Source organism: Phoca vitulina, unplaced genomic scaffold (genome assembly GCF_004348235.1).
Source record: "Phoca vitulina isolate PV1807 unplaced genomic scaffold, GSC_HSeal_1.0 scaffold40, whole genome shotgun sequence".
Classification (NCBI taxonomy): domain Eukaryota; kingdom Metazoa; phylum Chordata; class Mammalia; order Carnivora; family Phocidae; genus Phoca; species Phoca vitulina.
The window spans coordinates 4,263,790-4,284,194 of NW_022589743.1; the positions used below are offsets into that span (position 1 = coordinate 4,263,790).

General features: G+C 54.3%; 1 protein-coding gene across 1 annotated transcript in view; it reads left to right on the plus strand.

The window, feature by feature from the left end:
- Positions 1–15,931, plus strand: part of ITGA3 (integrin subunit alpha 3) — a 29,182-nt gene extending 13,251 nt beyond the window's left edge. Inside the window, exons 8-26 of the mRNA XM_032429227.1 lie at positions 63–259; positions 1,905–1,993; positions 2,121–2,257; positions 2,421–2,507; positions 3,667–3,734; positions 3,807–3,943; positions 4,574–4,723; positions 4,822–4,919; positions 5,288–5,435; positions 5,698–5,766; positions 6,607–6,686; positions 6,797–6,874; positions 7,393–7,495; positions 7,639–7,821; positions 8,021–8,140; positions 8,928–9,041; positions 9,998–10,096; positions 13,242–13,367; positions 14,650–15,931. Coding sequence (XP_032285118.1) covers positions 63–259; positions 1,905–1,993; positions 2,121–2,257; positions 2,421–2,507; positions 3,667–3,734; positions 3,807–3,943; positions 4,574–4,723; positions 4,822–4,919; positions 5,288–5,435; positions 5,698–5,766; positions 6,607–6,686; positions 6,797–6,874; positions 7,393–7,495; positions 7,639–7,821; positions 8,021–8,140; positions 8,928–9,041; positions 9,998–10,096; positions 13,242–13,367; positions 14,650–14,805 — 2,239 coding nt within the window. The 3' untranslated portion in view covers positions 14,806–15,931. The remainder of the gene's footprint in view (positions 1–62; positions 260–1,904; positions 1,994–2,120; positions 2,258–2,420; positions 2,508–3,666; positions 3,735–3,806; positions 3,944–4,573; positions 4,724–4,821; positions 4,920–5,287; positions 5,436–5,697; positions 5,767–6,606; positions 6,687–6,796; positions 6,875–7,392; positions 7,496–7,638; positions 7,822–8,020; positions 8,141–8,927; positions 9,042–9,997; positions 10,097–13,241; positions 13,368–14,649) is intronic.
- The last annotated feature ends 4,474 nt before the right edge of the window (positions 15,932–20,405 follow it).

A 20,405-nucleotide genomic window follows, 5' to 3' on the forward strand; every position in this document is an offset into this window, starting at 1 on the left:
CAGTTGTGCCCACTAAACGAGAGTTAGGTTGTCCCATTTCTCCCTCCTTCTCTCCCGTGCAGGTGGCAGGACCTCCTGGTGGGCGCCCCATACTACTTTGAGCGGAAAGAAGAGGTGGGGGGTGCCCTTTATGTCTTCATGAACCAGGCAGGCACCTCCTTCCCTGCCCACCCCTCCCTCCTTCTCCACGGCCCCAGTCGCTCCGCCTTTGGCTTCTCCGTGGCCAGCATTGGTGACATCAACCAGGACGGATTCCAGGGTATGAGCCAGCAGTCCTGCCCCAGCACACCCACTGAGTGCCAGCTCCATACCAGGCTTGACAGGGCCCGAAGAGAGGACGGGATGGGGCCCAGGCCCAGGGAGTTCACAGCAGTAACAGGGAGAGGCCGTGCAGAGGAAGCTACCAGCGGCAAGCTTGGTGGGCCTCCCGCAGGGGTGGATGTACCACTGGGCATCAGATGCTGGGCTGAGTGTGCACAATGGAAGGGAACAGAAGGGGTATCACGTGATTTCTCAATCTACCCAAATTTAGTGGACTGTGGGCTGTTTACATCAGAAATGAATGAAGCTGGAGAAGCAGTGTGGAGATGGGGTGGGTGCTTGGAAAGCCAGGCAGAGGAACTGGGGCTTTACCTTTGGGTAATGGCAGAGGGGTGGGTGTCCAGAGAAGGTCTGGGGGCAGGGATGTGATACGATAACTTGGTACCTTGAAAGATGGTTTTGGAGGGTAATATGGGATGGATGGGGGAGAGCAAGGCTGGGGATGTTAAGACCAAGAATGTATTCTATCAAGCGTGGGATGCGAAGGGCTGGGACAAAGTGGGAGCCCCAGGTGTAGAGGATATCCAGTGCTGTGCAGACTTGGGGATCAATCAGACCTGGGGTATCAAGCAAAGAGACAGAGTAAGGAAGAGCCTGGTTGCCATGAGAGCACCCGGCTTATCTGGAAACCACTTTTTCTGACAACCTCAGTTTCCCAGAACATACCTGAGAACCAAAAGGAAGGCAGAGGAGTCTCTAAAGAGCCAAAGTAGGTGCTAGAAAGTTCAGGTAGCAAAGCCCAAACATTTACTGATAGAAGAGTCGTCCGGTTTCTACTCAGAACCTACTTACTTTTCCTTTACATACTTTTCTAACAAGCTTGGCTTTCCGGTTACCTAGGCCTTATCAGATCAAAAGCAGTGAACTAGAAAGAGTTGAGTAAAGGTTAAGAAGATAATAAAACATTTGGGGTTTATTTGTGGAAATAATGGTTAGAATTTTAAAAGTCTAAGGAACTTTAATAAGGAAAGTGATAGTGTGATTAAAATTCCAGCCCCTGGTGTTAGACAGGCATGGACTCAATATCCTCTTTCTACTCATGAGCTGTGTGGCTTTGGGTTTTCTGAGTCTGCTTCCTCGTCTATAAAATGGGACGGCAGTACCTACCCCAGCAGTCTCGTCAGGATTAAATGAGAGCAGTGCTTGATAACTAGCTGGCAGAGTCACCAACGGGGAACACTTCCTTTTGTGACCCTGCTGGTAAATGTCATTAGAAGAACCGGGTGTCTGAAGGGGAGGTTGGTGGAGGAGATGCAAGGTGCCATAGTTAGGGAAAACAAACACTAGGCCAGTGCTCAGAAATCTGGAGTGTAGGCCTGCCTGTGACATTAACTTGCTATGTGACTCTGGGTAAGTCCCTTGTCTCTCCTAGACCTACTTTCCCACAATATAAAAGGAGGCACCTGGGCTCACAGTGGTCCCAGTTTTAATCCTGAGCCGTAGAGCTCCGTTCCCTGATGTTCTGAGTGCTGCCTGGCAGTGTGAGTTCTGTTTCCTGCTGGACCCTGTGGCCTGGAGTGCCAGGTCGGGGAGACATGGGGTCCGCAGGACTCAGGGTGACCTGTCCTGCCTCTCTTCCCCAGACATTGCCGTGGGAGCCCCGTTCGAGGGCTTGGGCAAAGTGTACATCTATCACAGCAGCTCCAGGGGGCTCCTGGGACAGCCGCAGCAGGTATGGGTGGACAGGAACAAAGGGGGCTTTCCCTCCTTCCCCTCACCCACCCTCTCCCTATTCCCCCTGGGCCCCGCTCCCCAGAGCTCACCCTGAGCCTGTCCCTACTGCTTCCCCCTACCCCCAGGTAATCCAGGGGGAGGAGCTGGGACTGCCCGGCTTGGCCACCTTCGGCTACTCACTGAGTGGGCGGATGGACGTGGATGAGAACTCCTACCCAGACCTGCTGGTGGGGAGCCTGTCAGACCGCATCGTGCTGCTTCGGTAAGCCAGGGCGATGGTGGATAGGGGCCTTTCTCCCCTCCAGCCCTGTCTGCGTGGCTCCCCAGCTCCATCCACCTTCGGCACCAGGTCCACGCAAGCCTGAGCCCCAGGTCTGGCCTGGCAGGGGCTGGGCAGGAAGGACTGATGTCTGTTTTCTATGCAGGGCACGGCCTGTCATCAATATCCTCCACAAGACCTTGGTGGCCAGGCCATCTGTGCTGGACCCTGCGCTCTGCACAAGCACCTCCTGGTGAGACTCTCAGCCCCTGCTCTGTCCACGTACTCCTTATGTATGGGCATGCCAGGAAGGACCCTGGCTCCCAAACCCCTCCCCTTGCAACTCCTGATTTCCCACCCTTAGAGGGTTGATTCCTGGGGTAAGCGTTGCCCCTCCTACCCAACCTCATTAAAAAGCCAACTTCCTTGCAGGAGGTAATGGGCAAATTGGAGGGGTAGGAGAGCATGGTGGTTAGGAGCGGGAGCTCTGGACGGCCTTGTTCAAATCCCAGCTATGCCCACTGCAGTGGTAAGGGTGGGCTCTGGGGAGGGAGGTCCCGGAGGAGGAGGGAAGAGGGAGACACTTAGGTGGATGGGAGAGAGAGCCACCTTGAACAAATTGTTATCTCTCTTGAGTGTCAGGTTCATTGCCTATAAAACAAAGTTAATAATAGTAACAACGAATTTATGGGATTGTTGTGATAATTAAATGAGATGATGTACACAAAGCCCTTCACATGGTGCCTTGTCCACCTCAAGTGCTCAGAATATGTTAGTTGCTAACGTGGTCACAGTAATGATGGTGATGGCCCCGAGGCCTTTGCATGAATGAGGCCTGGATCAGAAGGCAAAGGGACCCAGAGCAGAAAGCAGGGGTGAGTGGGAGAAGGAGATCTGGACAGTGTACCCTGTATAAGATTGGGCAGGGCACCAACCAACTGAAAGCTTCAGGCAACTCCTTCTGCTCTCAGGGCCTCAGTTTCCCCATTGGTGACCTCTAACCCAGTTTTCTTTAATTTTTTTTTTAAGATTTAATTTATTTATTTTAGAGGGAGGGGAAGCAGAGAGGGAGAGGGAGAGAGAGTCTCAAGCAGACTCCCTGATGAGTGCAGAGCTCAATGAGGGGCTCGATCTCATGACTCTGAGCTCAAGACCAGAGACGAAACCAAGAGTCGGATGCTTAACGAACTGCGCCACTCAGGCACCCCTCTAACCCTGTTTTCTATGGCTTTCATGGGAGTGGGGAGGGGAGAGGCCAAAGACACCCTAACCAGCTCTGTGGATTCCCCAGGTTTGCCCCTGCCTTTCGTCCTAAGGGCCCTGGTTTCCCCTGGCCCAGTACAGGGGTGAAGGCCAGGGCGTGGATAACTGGGTCCCACGGTGACCTCCTCCTGTCTCCCGCCTCCCAACAGCGTGCAGGTGGAGCTGTGCTTTGCTTACAACCAGAGTGCCGGGAACCCCAACTACAGGCGAAACATCAGTGAGTACGGGGGTGTGGGGAAGGGAGGGGTATGCTTGCCTGGCCACTTGATAACACCCCATCCACCTCCAGCCCTGGCCTACACGCTGGAGGCCGACCGGGACCGCAGACCGCCTCGGCTTCGCTTTGCACGCAGCCAGTCAGCCGTCTTCCACGGCTTCTTCTCCATGCCCGACATGCGCTGCCAGAAGCTGGAACTGCTCCTGATGGTGAGGGAGGGGCCCGGGGCGGGACGCCGGCTCCAAGATCTCTGGAGGAGGTTAGCCAGAGTCCCCCCAGGTCAGGGGCGAGGGACTGGAGTCCCCCCAGAGACAGAGGTGGGGGAGGTGGGAGACCTGGGAGGCCATAGGTCTGCAGCGGGTACAGTGCACAGAATGTGGTAGAAAGAGACAGAGAGCCTCGGAATGGGGATGGGCGCCAAAGGGCTTATCACCTCTGAGAAAAGTGAGGTGTGTGCGACTCTTGGCTTAGTTGGTGTCTGGGGGGAAGGGGGCCCGTGAGTGCGGGACCAGCTCAGGCCCTCTCTAGGATATCACGGTTGGAAGAGCTCATCCTGGGGACCCCAGGGATGAAGGGAGGCTCAACAAACCCCCGACCCCCGATACACCCCCCCACCCCCATCTCTGGGGAGAAGGAGTCCCATCATCTTGCTTGTAGGTCAGAGTTGTAGGAAGGGAGTCAATTTGATGATAGGACCAGAGGGGGTTCAGCCTTACTGGGGTTTTTCAAAGTAGGTGGGGGCTCAGCTCCTCCTTGAGGGTTCAGGCTGGTGTGAAAAGTCAACTTGGGGAGGGGGGAGGGGAGCGCAGCGCTGGGCTCAGCTCCCCCTCCTTCCCCAGGATAACGTCCGCGACAAACTCCGTCCCATCATCATCTCGATGAACTACTCTTTACCTTTGAGGATGCCCGAGCGTCCCCGGCTGGGGCTGCGGTCCCTAGACCCGTATCCGGTGCTGAACCAGGCGCAGGCTCTGGAGAACCACACCGAAGTGGGTGGGGCCCGGGCCAGAAGGGCGGGGGCCGGGGAGGCCTGTGGGGCGAGAGGGCGCTGTGGAGGATGGGCCCTCACGCCTCCGGCCACCCCCAGGTCCACTTCCAGAAAGAGTGCGGCCAGGACAACAAATGCGACAGCAACTTGCAGATGCAGGTGGCCTTCGTGTCGGAGCTGGGGCAGCCGCTGAGCAGGTGCGCTCTGGGCCGCGCTGATTGGCCAAGGGTGGGGCGGGGAGGGGCTTCATTGGCTAACGGGAGGTGAGGGGCGGGGCCCTGCGGGTCTGGGCGATTCCCGGGGACCCTGGAGGTTCTGGGGGGAGGGGCCTCAGGGAGAGGCGAGTTGAGAGCAGGGACGTTAATTGGCCGGGTGGAGGCTTAGGCTGGCCTTCGCGGACAAAGAAAAGGGCTTTCTTCTCCAGGGGAGGCCAGAGGGCCGGGCTTGGCTGTCCCGAGAGGGGACTTTCTTCACTCAGTAGACCTGAGGGGCGGGGCCTAGTTGATCCGGGGCGGGCCTGGGGCGGGGTTCTGGGCTCAGTCCCGGGGTCCTTCCCTCCGCTCAGGCTGCAGTACAGCAGAGATGGCCGGAAACTGCTCCTGAGCATCAACGTGACCAACACCCCGAGCAGGGAGCGCGCTGGGGAAGATGCCCACGAGGCGCTGCTCACCCTGGCGGTGCCTCCCGCCCTGCTGCTGTCCTCAGTGCGCCCCGTGAGTGCCCCCCGCAGGGCTCAGAGCCCAAACAGGGTCCGCGAGCATTTACATCCTTATATACATGTCATTTACATGTGTCCTCATTTGTCCTGTGTCCACCCCGCTTCCTCTCGGCTGGGCTTCCTCAGGTGTCTGCCGCGTCTCTAATGCTAAGAGCACCCGGTACTCAAGCCTCTAGGCATCAGACCCAGTGCCACAGGGAGGGGGCTGGAGATGCCCTACTCTGACCACCCAGACCTGATTTGTCTCCTTTCCTCAGGCTGGGATGTGCCAGGCCAATGAGACCATTGTCTGTGAGCTGGGGAACCCCTTCAAACGGAACCAGAGGGTGAGTGCTGGCCACACCTTCCCAGGCCTGTGGGTCCCAGCCTGCTACTCTGATGAGCTCCTTAACCTTGCTTCTGCCTGCCTGCTTCCCAGGCTTCCTTGAAGCAAAGAGCCAGGATAGGGACAGGGAAATACAGGAGGGCATGGGGAGAGGCCCAGAGACTAAGAAAAATGGGGCCACTAGCGATGCACAAAACTCGAGCAGGTGGAGGTGAGGAACTGGATTTTGCTGAACACCTACTATGTGCCAGGCCCTGAGTCCAACACTTCACACTTTTTTTTATGCTGCAATTCTCACAACCTTTTGAGGAGGTAGATGCTGTTTTACAGAAAGAAAATATAGGCTTGGAGAGTTACAGTAACTCGGGCACCTGGGTAGCTCAGTTGGTTAAGTGCCTGACTCTTGATTTTGGCTCAGGTCATGATCTCAGGGTCATGAGATCAAGCTCCCCTTGGGACTCTGCACTCAGCGTGGAGTCTGCTTGAGATTCTCTGCCTCTCCCTCCCCCTCTGCCCCTCTCCCTGCGCGCGCCCTCTCTTTCTCTCAAATAAATAAATCAATCCTTTTTTAAAAAAGAAAGTTACAGTGACTTGTTCAAGGTCATATAGTTGAAAGTAGCAGAGATGTCATGGACAGAGAAGAAGGGGAAGGGGAAACAGGATGAGGCTAACAAGGTGAAAGAGTGGACCCAGGTGGCCAGGCAGAGACTCCTTGCTCAGAAGGTGGGGGGGGGCAGAGAACCAACTCCATCGCATAGCGTTCAGCCCCTCTCTCCCGTATGGCATCACCCCTGCCCGGCCCCAAACGCCTCTCTCTCTGCCTCCCTGGTCCTCATGGCAGATGGAGCTGCTCATCGCCTTCGAAGTCACCGGGGTGACCCTGCACACAAGGGAACTCCATGCACAGCTGCAGCTCTCCACGTGAGTGACCTCAAGAAGCCAGTCTGCGGCAGGGGTGAGGGGCCCTGGGACCTCCTCCAGCCCGGGCCTCAGCTGACACCTCTCACCTACCCCCTGCATTTCTTCCCCAGGTCAAGTCACCAGGACAACCTGTGGCCCATGACCCTGACTCTGCTGGTGGACTACACACTCCAGGCCTCCCTCAGCATGTGGGTACCACCCCTCCCCCAGCCTGCTGTGCCCGTGCATGGGCCTGCCTGTCCCCAGCGTGGCTCCTGAGCTCCTCGGACACACCTGTCTAGGCCTGCGCTTCCCCTGGGTCACCCCTTCCCTTGACAGCAATCACTATCATTACCGTCGCTGTTATTACTCCCCTTGTAAGGCAGGTGGCAGTGGAGGAATCAGCCACCCTGGGGCCAAGGTGTTGGTGTGGCCCTGGCATTTCATGAGGGCTCATTGTGCTAGGATTTTTATATACAGCAGCTCATTGACTTCCCACAACAGCCCCATGATATAGCAACCATTTTACAGATGGGGAAACCGAGGCTCTGGGAGGATACATAACTTGCTTGAGCAATAACTAGCACACAGCGAGTGCATGCAAAGCAGGGATCTATCTCAGGTCTGCCTGATGTCAGAGGAGCTGGAGTTCGCCTACCTCAGTGCCCGTCCCTTCTGCTAGGGCCCCTCCCACCCCCTCAGACTCCAGCGTCTTTCTTACCCTTAGAGTGAATTACCGGCTACAAAGCTTCTTCGGAGGGACAGTGATGGGCGAGTCTGGCATGAAAACTGTGGAGGATGTGGGAAGCCCCCTCAAGTATGAGTTCCAGGTAGGGGGGCCACGGGGACCCTGGGCGGGGACTCCTGGGAAGGCAGGGGCGGGCCTGGGGTCTGTGGGTGTGCGGGTTGGGGATGGGTGAGATGGAGGTGGTTTGCCAGGAGGCAGTGGCCGTGACACCCGTTGTGCCCACAGGTGGGCCCCATGGGGGAAGGGCTGGCAGCCCTGGGGACCCTGGCCCTAGGGCTGGAGTGGCCCTACGAAGTCATCAATGGCAAGTGGCTGTTGTACCCCACAGACATCACCATCCACGGCAATGGGTCCTGGCCCTGCCGGCCACCTGGAGACCTCATCAACCCTCTGAATCTCACTCTCTCTGTAAGGACACCACTGGGGGCCTTTCATTTACATCTCATTTGCATCGTATCTCATTTGCATGCCGCAGGGCAGAAAGGCCAGTGTCTTGCCCTCCCCCTTCTTGTGCACCTTTAGGAGCCTGCCACCCCCTGCCCTTTCTGCCTCTCCCCCGACTCTGCTCCCTCTCCTTCCTCCCAGCCAACATCTTCTTCCCTCTCAGGTCCCTGGCGATGGGCCATCTCCACAGCGCAGGCGGAGACAGCTGGACCCAGGGGGAGGCCCGGCCCCCCCGCCAGTCACTCTGGCTGCTACCAAGAAAGCCAAGTCCGAGACAAAGCTGGTGAGTGGCCAGGACAAGGTTGGAAGGGATCGTCCCCACCATCATAGGGCGTGTGGGCACCAGGGGGCACCGAAGCAAGGGGGATTGGGCGCCAGTCACCAGGAGACCCTGGTGTGATGAGGTGATGTTACCCCTGTGCCGTGAGGCGCCCCTAGTCGGAGGGAGGAAGACTCCTCTCCTCCCTCAGTGGGCATCCCACTGCTCTTGCCCTTGGTGGGCAGCCAATTCAGTGGGCCAAAGGAAGAGACACTGGCTTTATTCCCCAGAGCCCCATCCTGTTGGGGGTGATACAGCCACTCAAAGTCTTAGACACTGGAGCTGGGGAATGGGAGAGGCAGGATGGAGGGGAGGCAGGGAGATATGGGTGGTGCAGGGCGCCCTCTGTTGGAAGGGAGAGAGGAACAGGCCTGGGAAGCAAGTTGAGGCCTAGCTGGGTGGAGAGGGAGGAGGTGGTGTCCCAGGTGGCCGGAGCTGGCTTGAACAAAGGCTCAGTGAGGGACGTGGGTGGAAAGGGGGTGTCGGGTGCTGGGCCCCATTTATATACAAAGGGACCAGATTTCATGTTATCTACGTCCCTGGCATCTATATGTGCTTGGCCTAAAGAATAGGACCTCGATGTGTAAGTGTGGGGGTGGGGTGGTCTGCATGAGGGAAGAGGTGAGGTAGGGCCCCTTGGGGTCACCCGTGGGTGGGATTAAGCCAGGGGAAGAGCCAAAGGGAAGGGGTGAAGCAGGAAGAATGTGGAGCCCCAGACTGTCTCACGTCCTGTTTTCCCGGCCCACCCCAGAAGTGTGGCAGTGACCAGGCCCGTTGTGTGTGGCTGGAGTGCCCCATTCCTGATACCCCTGTCATCACCAATGTGACAGTGCGGGCACGAGTATGGAATAGCACCTTCATTGAGGTCAGTGCCTGGGTCTGCAGGTTTCTACTGCCTCCTGCCAGGGTGGGGAGAGCAACAGGGAGAGGGTGAGGCCGGGGTCACAGCCAGGGTTGCGTGTGCCTGTGTGTGCGTGCGTGGGTCAGTGACAGCGTCGGACTTTACCCAGGAGCCATTGTACTCCTGTCACTGTATGCCTGTCAGCGTTAGATCGTGTGTCTGCGTGTGGGCATGATGTCATGTCCGTCTCCAGCCAGAACGACCTTCTCCCGGGTGTCCATTGTTCCATCCTGCGCCTGTTTCTTTCCCACGCCCACGTCTTTGCGGTGCCACTCCCCGCCCCCCCGGAAGGCCAGCTCCCCTTCTGTTATCTCTGCCTGTAAATTCCTCTTCAGCCTTCAGGCTCTCCCCAGCCGCTTCACCACCAGTGAGGTCTTTTCTGAGGTTCCCAGCTGCAGACGACCTCTCCACACACCCACAGAACTTTCTCAGAAGCCGCGCATGCCACCGATCACGCTCTGCTCTGGGTTGCACTTACATGCCAGCCACCTAGACCCAGTTTTTCTGCAAATGAGGAGATTATCAATCTTTTCAGCTTTTGTGGGGCGTGCAGTTTCTGCTGCAAGTCTTCAGTTCTGCCATTGGGCACGAGCTGCCATGAACAACGTAGAAATGAACGGGCGTGGCTGTGTGCCAAAAACATTTTATTTACAAAAACATGTGACAGGCCAGATTTAGCCCAGAGACCTGACCCTAGACTGTGACCTTCCTTGTCTCTGCTGTCCCCCGCATCCGGCATAGGACCCGCCGCATGAATGATGTGCATTTGTGTGTGCAGATGCCTGGGTCTCGGATCCCTTGGGGTGCTGCTTAAAGATGCTGTGTGGTGGGAGGGTGCCCTGGGGAGGATGCTCAGGGTCAAGAGGGAGGCTCAGAGGGGCTTCAGCTACTTCTTTGGACCACCCCTTGCCCCCATCCAGGATTACAGAGACTTTGACAGAGTCAGTGTATCCGGCTGGGCTACCCTGTTCCTCCGAACGAGCATCCCTACCATCAACATGGAGAACAAGACCGTGTGGGTGAGTGAGCACGTTGAGGAGCCACAGTGCCTGGCCAGGGCATGGGAGCGCAGGGCAGGTTTTCAGAGCACTCGCTCACACCTTAGCTACGGGGTTCTCAATCTTGGCAGCACATGGGACTCCTCTGGAGGATTTCTGGTGTCTGGACTATACCCCTAAGCAATGAAATGAGTCCGTGGAGGTGGGACCCCAGGTAGGAGACGTTTACAAGTCCCCCGGTGACTCTAAGGTACAACCGGGGCTGAGAACCTCTGCTAGAGCTTATTTGATCTGCACAACTTCTCTGTGAAGATGTTCCATCTCCGTGGAAACTTGAAAACAAAGTTCTCAAACTTGATTCTGAGTTACATCGGAGAGGGAAAAAAAATGACAAAATTGTCAATTTTTTCATGAAAAGGCTATAGTGGAGATATGGAGGGGGCATAATACAGGAGACGAAGGGAGGATTGCTTAAATGCATTGTTGTGTATCTCCCAAAATAAATTAAGGTAGTGGAGGAAGGGCCAGAAAGACCAATGGAACAGAATAGAAATTTATGTTGTTATACAGATGGCATTTTTTTTTTTTTTAAGATTTTATTTATTTATCTGAGAGAGAGAATGGGAGACAGAGAGCATGAGAGGGGAAGGGTCAGAAGGAGAAGCAGACCCCCTGCTGAGCAGGGAGCCCGATGTGGGACTCGATCCCGGGACTCCAGGATCATGACCTGAGCCGAAGGCAGTTGCTTAACCAACTGAGCCACGCAGGCGCCCTACAGATGGCATTTTTAACCAATAGAGAAAGTTAGATTATGAAGTGGTGTTGGGAGAAAGTAAAGACAGACCCTTACCTCACATGATAACCAAAACTACAGTGGAGTTAGATTAAATATTTAAATAGAGGAAATAAGACTTAATATACCAGAAGAAAATTCAGAAAATAATTTAATAATAATCTTTAATTATGGGGAGAGGGATTTATTTTACTAAACCCAAAAGTTGCAAAGGAAACATTTGACCAATTAGATTGTATGACATTTTAAACCTGTATACAGCAAAAGAGATGATAAAAAGAAACTAGAAGGGCAAACAATAGATTGCTTTTTTTAAATTTTTTTATTTTTAAAGGTTTTTATTTATTTGACAGAGAGATAGAGAGCACAAGTAGGCAGAGTGGCAGTCAGAGGGAGAGAGAGAAGCAGGCTTCCTGCTGAGCGGGGAGCCCGACGTGGGGCTCGATCCCAGGACCCTGGGATCATGACCTGAGCTGAAGGCAGCTGCTCAACCAACTGAGCCACCCAGGCGCCCCAATAGATTGCTTTTAAAAAAGTTTCTAGCGTATATGATGAAGAATTGATATATATTTTTAGTATGTCAAGGTGAAGGGCAGCGTAAAGATAAACAGGCAGTATACACAGGGTGAACTAGAAATGGTCACCTTGGTATTGAGGAGATAAAAATAACAGCCACAGGATTTTTTTCCCTATCAGATTGGAAAAGATTAAAGACACTAAGGCTGTCTGGTGCTGATGAGGTAGAAGGAAATGCTATTGGTTCGAGTAAAAGTGAATGGATTCTTTTTGGAAATGAATTTGTCAATATCTGTTAGAGTTTAAAATGCACACTTCCTTTGATCCAGCCCATGATAATATATCTTAAGGAGCTAATAGGACAAATATGCGAATATAAATATATGGGGATATTTGAAAGCGTGGTTTATAATGGCATGAAATTGAAAACACTCTACATGTCTTTCGGTAGGAGATCGGTTCAATAAATTGTGGTACATTTTCTAGAGTGACTATGCAGTCATCAGAGATTAGGTTGATCTTTCTTAACTGACATCAAGAGATGATGATTATAGCTGAAGGAGGAGTCAGGTCAGACCGCAGGAGGGTATGTGCAGCACACAGAGACCCCATCCATGTGGAAGAAGAAAGGATGTGTGTTTAACATGGGCATTAAAAACTATGGAAAGAGAGTCACCAAAATGTTGAAGAGTTATTTCCAGGGAGTAAAATTACTGGGAACCTTTAGTTTTCTTGATATCATCTGTATTTAAACAAAAATAATAATCAAAATAATTTTTAAAGAAATAATCATGTATAGTGAGAGAAAAATTTTCTCTCAGTATATATAAAATACATTATATGTAATATAATTTTGTTATAATACATATTACATATTATATAACACTTACATGCTATGTATGTTATAGATCATAATATTACAATATTATATAATATACAATATTGCATAATATATGTTAAAAATAATATATATTATATGTAACATAATGTAAGATAATAAATTGTATAATATAGTATACATTATAATATATATTTTACAATGTATATATTATAATGTATAATTATGTATGTTATAATATATGTAATATAATTTTATGTTATAATAATTATATATATATCTATATTTATCTATCTATCTATCTATCTATCTATCTATCTATCTATCTATATATCTCCACTGTAGGGGAAGAAAAATAATGGTACTATATGCTCTGCATTCTTTGGTTTTTTGTAAATATTTAGGAATGCTGGTTAGGTACCAGGTATTGCTCAAAGCAGTTTACTGATAGTAAACACATTTAATCCTCACCAGTGACCTATGAAGTAGGTATCATTCTCATAATCCCCAGTTTACAGATGAACAACAGAGAGGTTAAGTGATTTGCCCAAGGTCACACAGCTAGTGAACAGCACAGCTGGCGCTTGAGCCCAGTAGTCTACCTCCAGAACCCATGCTCTTGACCACTTTGCTATACCACGAGGTAGGCGTTGTGATCTCCTTTATCAGAGACCATGAAATGGAGATTCAGAGAGGTGAACTTACTTGTCCAAGGCCACACAGCTCCTCAAGGATGGAGCTGGTACTCAAGCCCGGGTGTGTGGGCTACAAACCCAGACTCCAGGCTGCGTGCCAGATCTGAAGCTGGTCCTTGGGAACCAGGTCTGCTCCCGGGGAAAACCAGAGGATGGAGGGATCTGCGGCCCGCAGTGGGCAGGCAGGGGCTTTTTCTGGTTCCTGAGTGCCCCCTGCTGGTAGTAGATCAAACAGCACAGTCCTGGGCCCCGCTCGGAAGGGATGGCTGAGCATGGGGTCTAAGGGGGTGGACACAGGGCTGAGCCCCTTCTCACTGCCGCCAGTTCTCAGTGGACATTGACTCTGATCTGGTGGAGGAGCTACCAGCGGAGATCGAGCTGTGGCTGGTGCTCGTGGCTGTGGGTGCGGGACTGCTGCTCCTGGGGCTGATCATCCTCCTGCTGTGGAAGGTTAGGACCCCCAGACCACCACTGGGACCCCCGCTCTGGGACCTCCTGCCAGCAGACCCTCACCAGCTCTCCCTTCATCCCATTCCTGCTTCCTTCCCACCCCCCACCCTTCTCCCACGTTGTCCCCACCTTCTCCCCAGCTTCCGGTCTCATCCCGTCTCCCCACCTCCCATCCTCACCTCACCCACCAGGACATTCCTGCCTGGTTAATGGCGGGGGGATCTGCAAGCTGGAAAGGGGAAGCCAGGAACTCTGGCTTCTGGCCACACCACCAAGCAGGGGCTGGGACCCAGGCATCCAGGCTCCCCAGCCCTAAGCCCCAGCCCATGAGTGCTGCCGGCCAGGCCCCCCCAGCGCCCCCTGATGGCCCATCCCCACCTCCTCCCCTCCGCAGTGCGGCTTCTTCAAGCGAGCCCGCACTCGCGCCCTGTATGAAGCTAAGAGGCAGAAGGCGGAGATGAAGAGCCAGCCGTCAGAGACAGAGAGGCTGACCGACGACTACTGAGGGGGGCAGCCCCCTGCCCCCGGCCCACCCGGGTAACGCGGCCTCCGGGCCCTCTTCCCTGAGCCCTGCAGCTGGCCGGGGCCTCTGACTCTGTCCTATCTGCTCTTCTTCCTCACGGGCCCTCGCTGCTCTTCACTCTGCCCCTGGCATCACCCCAAAAAGCAGCCCATGGTCTCCCTCCACGCCCTAGGAGAGCTCAAAATGTCTTCTCACCACCTCCCCTGAAGATTTGGGGCCCCAAGAGGGAGCCATAAAATGCTCCCCATGCCCCCTTTGCTTTCTGGGGATCGGAAAAGGACCCAGGCCAAGGCTAGGCCCCATCTCTAGGCCACACAGCAAATACCTAGAGTGATTCTGCGCCTCCATTTCCACCTCCAGAGAAGGAGGGGACAAGGAGAGTCCTTCTGGAACTAGTACCTTTCCTCCTCAGAGCCCCTCTGGGGTGACACGCTGGCCCCCCACCCCCACAGTGCGATCAGGGCAGACCACGACGCTTCCTAGCCATCCTGTCAGCAACCTCGGTGACTGCCCCTCTGTCTCCAGCTGCCTCCCCCTCTCCTCTCTGCCTTCCTCCGTTCCTCCTTCCTCTGGGGCCGAGGGTGGGCAACCTCGCCCTCTCTGTCACAGTGCAGGGAGATGGCATGTGTTTGGGTCAGGGGTCCTGGCTTTGAGAGCCTCTGGGTGGGTGGGGGGGGGAAGGAGCTAGGCACATCTTCCCGCAGCCTCGAGGGCTGGATGCTGATGCCCTTCCTCTTCTCCCCCCCACCCCCCCGCCAGTGTGACTTCTTTAAGCCGACCCGCTATTACCAGATCATGCCCAAGTACCACGCGGTGCGGATCCGGGAGGAGGAGCGCTACCCACCTCCAGGGAGCACCATGCCTACCAAGAAGCACTGGGTGACCAGCTGGCAGACTCGGGACCGATACTACTGACATCCTCCCTGATCCCACCCCTGCTCCCCCAGTGCCCCTCCTATTTATCATACGTTATGCCCCTGACAAGCCACAGGGGCCACTGCCTTTGGCTGGCGCCAGCAGGTTCGGGCACACGCAGCCCTGCTAGCGCAGGCACGTGCGTCCGGCCGCGGGCTTCTCCCCGCAGGAGCGCGGGGCCGTGGGCCTGGACACGTGGGGGGCCCACCGCCTGTGGACTGTGCCGGGCACCGGCCCTCCCCATGCCAAAGCCAAGCCAAAGGCCCCCACCGCGGTAATACCCCACCCCCGCCCTTCACACTGGACCCATCTTGAGCCATAGTCACTGGATTGACCCTGCTGTTGAGACTACAACCACTACTACAGGGAACAGCGCCCCAGGCCCCCCCAGCCGCGGCTCCTGGCACCCGCCTCAGGTTGCCCACGGTGGTGGCATTTGCAGGACCTGGCATGCGCAGACCCAAGAGCAGAGTGGACTAGAAGGAAGGTCCCCAGGATTCCTTTCCTTCACAGATCTCTGTGAAGCCTTTCTCCTCAGGGGAGATTCCCTTCCGACAAGGAACGCAGTCTGAAGGAACAAAGACGGACAAGCCACTGGACAGCCCGGCAGACTGCCTGCGATGGGAATGCCCCCAGAGCACGGAGGAATGCTCAGCAGAGGAGGGGACCAGTCCTGGGCCAAGGAGCTGTTGGAAGGAGAGGGGAGATCCCACTTCTCACTGACCACTACTATCCAGGGCTCTGAAGGCCCGGAGAGACCCCACACCCCCCAAGATCACGGAGGGAGCGACACTTGAATGTAGAACGGGGAGGGAGCCCTGTCCCTGCCCCATCGGCTGGAACCTCCTCCGCCCTCACTGACCATGGGTAAGGGGGCCTAGAAGTGGGGTTCTTGGCAGTCCTTGGCTTTCAGAGCCAACTTAGCTCTGCCTCCTCACCCCACGGGCTAAGTCCTGAGGCCCATTCTAGAAGTCGAGGCTGGTTCCAGGAAACCTCTCCTGACCCCTGCCTTTTGGCAGTCCCCTTTTCCAGTCCCTACCCACTTCCACGGTACTGTAGCAGGGGAGCTCCCTCCCCCTCCTTGTGCCTTCTTTGTATAGGCTTCTCACAGCAACCAATAAACAGCTCCCAGTTTGTATGCTCTGCATCGGCCTCCATTCACCACCCCACCCCCCACCCCCATCCCAACCCCAGTTCAGTCTGTTGGATAGTGATGTCATCTAGCTGACCCCTAGGTGGACAAAGCCAGGGGCAGGGGTCATAGAGGTTGGGAGGGTGAAAATGTATGCAGGACATACCAGTCCCTGCTCTCAGGGATGTCCTGATCTAAGGTCATCCAGAACGTAAAGTCTGGGAAGAGACCTGAGTAGACTGGATAGAATCTAAAATGGCTTCTTGGTGGACAGTGTGCTGGCCCTGGGGAGGGAGGAGGGAGGTAGAGGTGGCGGTGTGTGGGGTCCAGAAGAGGCAGAAAGCTACTTGGCTGTAGAAGCAGGTAGTCCTGGATAGTAGTGGAGGGAGGCTGGGTGCAAGGGTGGAGAGCCAAGAGCCCTCATCCAGTGGCTGGATTCAGATAAGAGCCTGCTTTTCTGCCTCAAATCCACCCCCACGCCCACCCCTAGACACCACGATGAGTAGATCAGGGGGTGAACCAGTGACCCGAGACTGGAAAGATTGAAAGGTCCTGGTATCCCCCAATGTCTGGGCACAAGTACCTGGAGTCCTAGTCTTGTGGCCATTCCTCCAAGGGTGCTTCAGTCCTGAGCCCCCATAGCCCACAGCATTGGATCAAGCCCTCTGCTTCCCAAGGTCGCCGTTCCACACAGGCCTGGGAGGATGGAGCAGGGCTGCATTCCCCATGACTTCTTTGTCCTAAATTGTGGCATAGATCCTTCTGTTAGTTGTCCTCAAAGCTATGACCTTTGGAAGACTTCACTGAAGGCTGAAAATTACTACTCAGAGAAGCCTAGTGGCAGATCCTTGATTCAGCTGCTCTGAGAGCCCACAGACCCAGGCTGTTCTCCCAGGAGCCCCTCCTGATGTCTGCCTCGGTGTCCCCCAACCTGCCTCCCTGGCAGCGTCTGCCCTCTGCTACCCCTACCAGAGCCCACACCTCCCCGCCCCTCACTTTCTGTGCTGGGCCTGCCCTTTCCAGGGTGGATTATTAACAGTGGAAGGTCCAGTTCCTCCAGGAAAACCCCAGCCCCTACCCGGAGCTCTCAGAACCAGTAATCAGAACCCCCAGGTCCTTTTCCAAAACCTGGGTTATTCACTCAGTCAGGAGTAATACCACATGTGGGTTGGCAAAGCCCAGCTCAGGTTGAGCAGAGCTCAGGCCAACTCAGTCCTGTCCTTTGCAGACACCTCCTGCTTAAGAAAAAGGTAGGATCTAGGGATCTACACATCCCTCTGGCCAGCTCCACAGGCTCAGCCCCCAGTCTTGGTGTGTGTGTGTGTGTGTGAGTGACAGACTGTTTATGCTTGGATGAGAACACAGTCTCTCTCTCTCACATACACACACATATGCACACACAGCCTGCAGTATAAGTCATCATTTTCAGGACTGGTGCTATACTTTTATGAAAGAAACATAATGGCAGGGGCGTCTTGGTGGCTCAATCGGTTAAGCGGCTGCCTTTGGCTCAGGTTACGATCACGGGGTCCTGGGATCCAGTCTCGCAAGGGGCTCTCTGCTGAGTGGGGAGTCTGCTTCTCCCTCTCCCTCTGCTCCTTCCCTTGCTCCTGCTCTCTCCTGCTCTCTGTCAAATAAATAAATTTTAAAAAATCTTGAAAGATTTTATTAAAAAAAAAAGAAAGAAATATAATGGCAGAGATGCAGCAATCCCCACTTTATATAAAAAGGTCCTCAATAATGTCAAGCTTCTGGAGCGCCTTGGAACTGTAGCACCTCCAGACCGTTCCCAAAGAGGGTCTTCACTTTTGAGTCACTAAAAGGACCCATAAGGTGATTCTCCCCCTCTGGACACAAGGCTGGATTGCACTTCCTGGGCCCTCCTGGTTGTATGAGGTCATGTGACTAATTCTGGCCAATCAGTTGTGAGCAGGAGGGACGTGGCTCAATTCTGGGCTGAGACCATTAAATGTTGGGTGAGAGTCCCCACAGTTCTGCTTTCCTGATTCAGCTGCTGTAGAAGCCTGCCTTGAGATAAAATGTCTGTCAGTCTGAGTCCCTGAGAGTCCCCCTCCCACCACCAACCTGCCTTGTACATGTAGTGGGAAATCTGGGCATGGTGGGGTGGGGAGGAGTTTAACCTCAGCATCTCTAACTTAGCTTGACCACACCATGCCACTCCCATTATCACCCTGCAGCAATCTCTGCAGAAGGAATTTTGATCCAAGCACAGAGGCCACAATATAGAAGTCCAGCAGTATGGAGAGGATCACGGGAAATCTCTACTACACCTAGCCTCAGAGTTTACAGTCTTTTCCTCATTACTTAAAATTTTTTAAAGACTTATTTAATTAATTGAGAGAGAGAGAGAGAGAGAGAGCGAGCAGGGAGGGGGCAGAGGGAGAGGGAGAGAATCTTCAAGCAGATTGCCCACTGAGCCCGGCATGGGGCTCGATCTCACGACCCTGAGAGTCTGATGCTCAACTGACTGAGCCACCTGACCTCTTACTTAAATTTTGACAATAGTAATAGCTGCTATTGATTGATTATTTACTATGTGCCAGGCATAGGGCCGGGCGTTTTACATAAGTATCCTGTATGCTCTTCTGGGCAACTTGAAGACTGCACTCACCAACATCATCAATGATTTAATTGCTAGCTGGAAGGATGTTTGGTGGTCCTCCCTGATGACTCTCTGCCATGTCTCCCTGGTGGTCCCAATTCTTTTTTCACACTCTTTTCCCTTCTATGGGCCAGGTGCTGTGCCTGGTCCTGGAGATAGAGCAGTGAATTATACAGACACAGACAGCCCTGCCTTCCTGGAGCTTCAAGTTTAGTGGAGGAGCCAGATGAGTCGGCAGATGATTTCCACTCAGTGTGATAGGAGCCAAGTGGTGCTAAGATTGGGGAGGTCTAAGGAGCCCTTAGAGGGAGCCCACAACCCGGCCTGATAGGGTCAGAGACTTGAAGAATGGATAGGTGGTGAGAAGAAAGAATGATCCTGACAGAAGAGACAGCATTTGTAATGGCTTGGAGACTGGAGGCTGGTTCAAGGCAGTAGATAAGTACCGCTGGGAGTTGAGCTGGGGAATGTGGAGAGAGGAGGCTGGAGAGTTAAGCCAAAGCAGATTGTGCAAGAGCTGGAAGGGTGCCAGTAAGAAGCAGCGAGCCACTGAAAATCTGTGAGCAAGGGAAGTAACAAGTTCAGATTTGCTTTTGAGAATGATCCCTGAGCCTGTTTCCTCATCTATATAATGGGGATAATAATAGCACCAGAGAGCCGTCTGGAGAATTAAAGGAGATAATGCATGCAAACAGTGCCTGGCACATAGGTTATTATTCATCCAGCTAAGAGTCCCTTCCATTGCGAAGCCTTGAGCATAGCTCCGTGTTGACTGTAATCACATTCTGTTACACAGTAACTACTTATTTACTTGGGCAGCTACCTCCCAAACTAAGAAATGAAAAGACTACGTTCATATCCTTTCTGTGTTTCCTGTTCCCAGCACAATTCAGCACATATTGAGCACTCGGTCAGTAGGGCCCAGGATCTGAACAGTGAAAGAGCGAAAACATCAAAGGGACAAGACTGGGGGGAGGGGGAGGGGTGGGGGGGGGTCAGGACGTACCGCATTCCACCACAAGAGCGCGCCCTCTGTTCCTATGAGAGCGCAGGGCGGCTGGAGAGGGGCGGGCTCCCCGGGGCGGGCTCCCCGGCCCCCAGCGCAGATCACCTGGCAGGACCTTTCTCTAAGGCAGCCCGGTACGAAGAGGGTCGCTTTCTCAGGTCAAATGAGTAGAGAATAATTAAAGTGTTTTGAGAACTGCGCGCATAGCGCTGATGTTAAGGGCTGCCTCCGCCGCCGCCAGTCGTTAGTTAGGGTTTTGACTCTGGGTGCGGTCTTTTCCTGAGCCGCTTGGATCTTTGTGGAAGTGGGTGGGGGGCACGTCTGTATGAGGGGTTAACATGGGCTTGCATCCTGATCCCGAAGTTTGCAAACTTTCCCAGTCCGAGTCACTGTCATCCGGACTGGGAACCCACCAGATCGTCCCCCTCAGGGAGCGCAAGTGGGGATCAGGCCGGGTGAAACAGGTCCCTTTGAGAGGGAACGGATTCGTTGAGAGCTACCCGGACAGTTTCAGGGAAGGCGAGCGAAGGAGATTTGGGAGGGCGCGGGAGAGAAAGAAATGAAAAGGGAGGAGGAATGACGGACCTCTGGGGAGGCAGGGGTTAAGCCGGGCTTGGCCCCGGAGGAGGAAAGGGCGGAGCGAACGCTCGGGAGGCGGGCTCACGGCGCGGCCTCCCGAAAACAACAGGCCGCCCCGGGCCAGGACGGGGTTAAGGGGGTGGGCCCGGGGGGGGGAGCCACGTGCCGGGGCGAGAGGCGATTGGCTCTGCCGGCGTTGTTTGTGAGCGGCCATTGGCGACGTTGGGGCGCCGCGACGAGCCGATTGGCCGGGGCTTGGA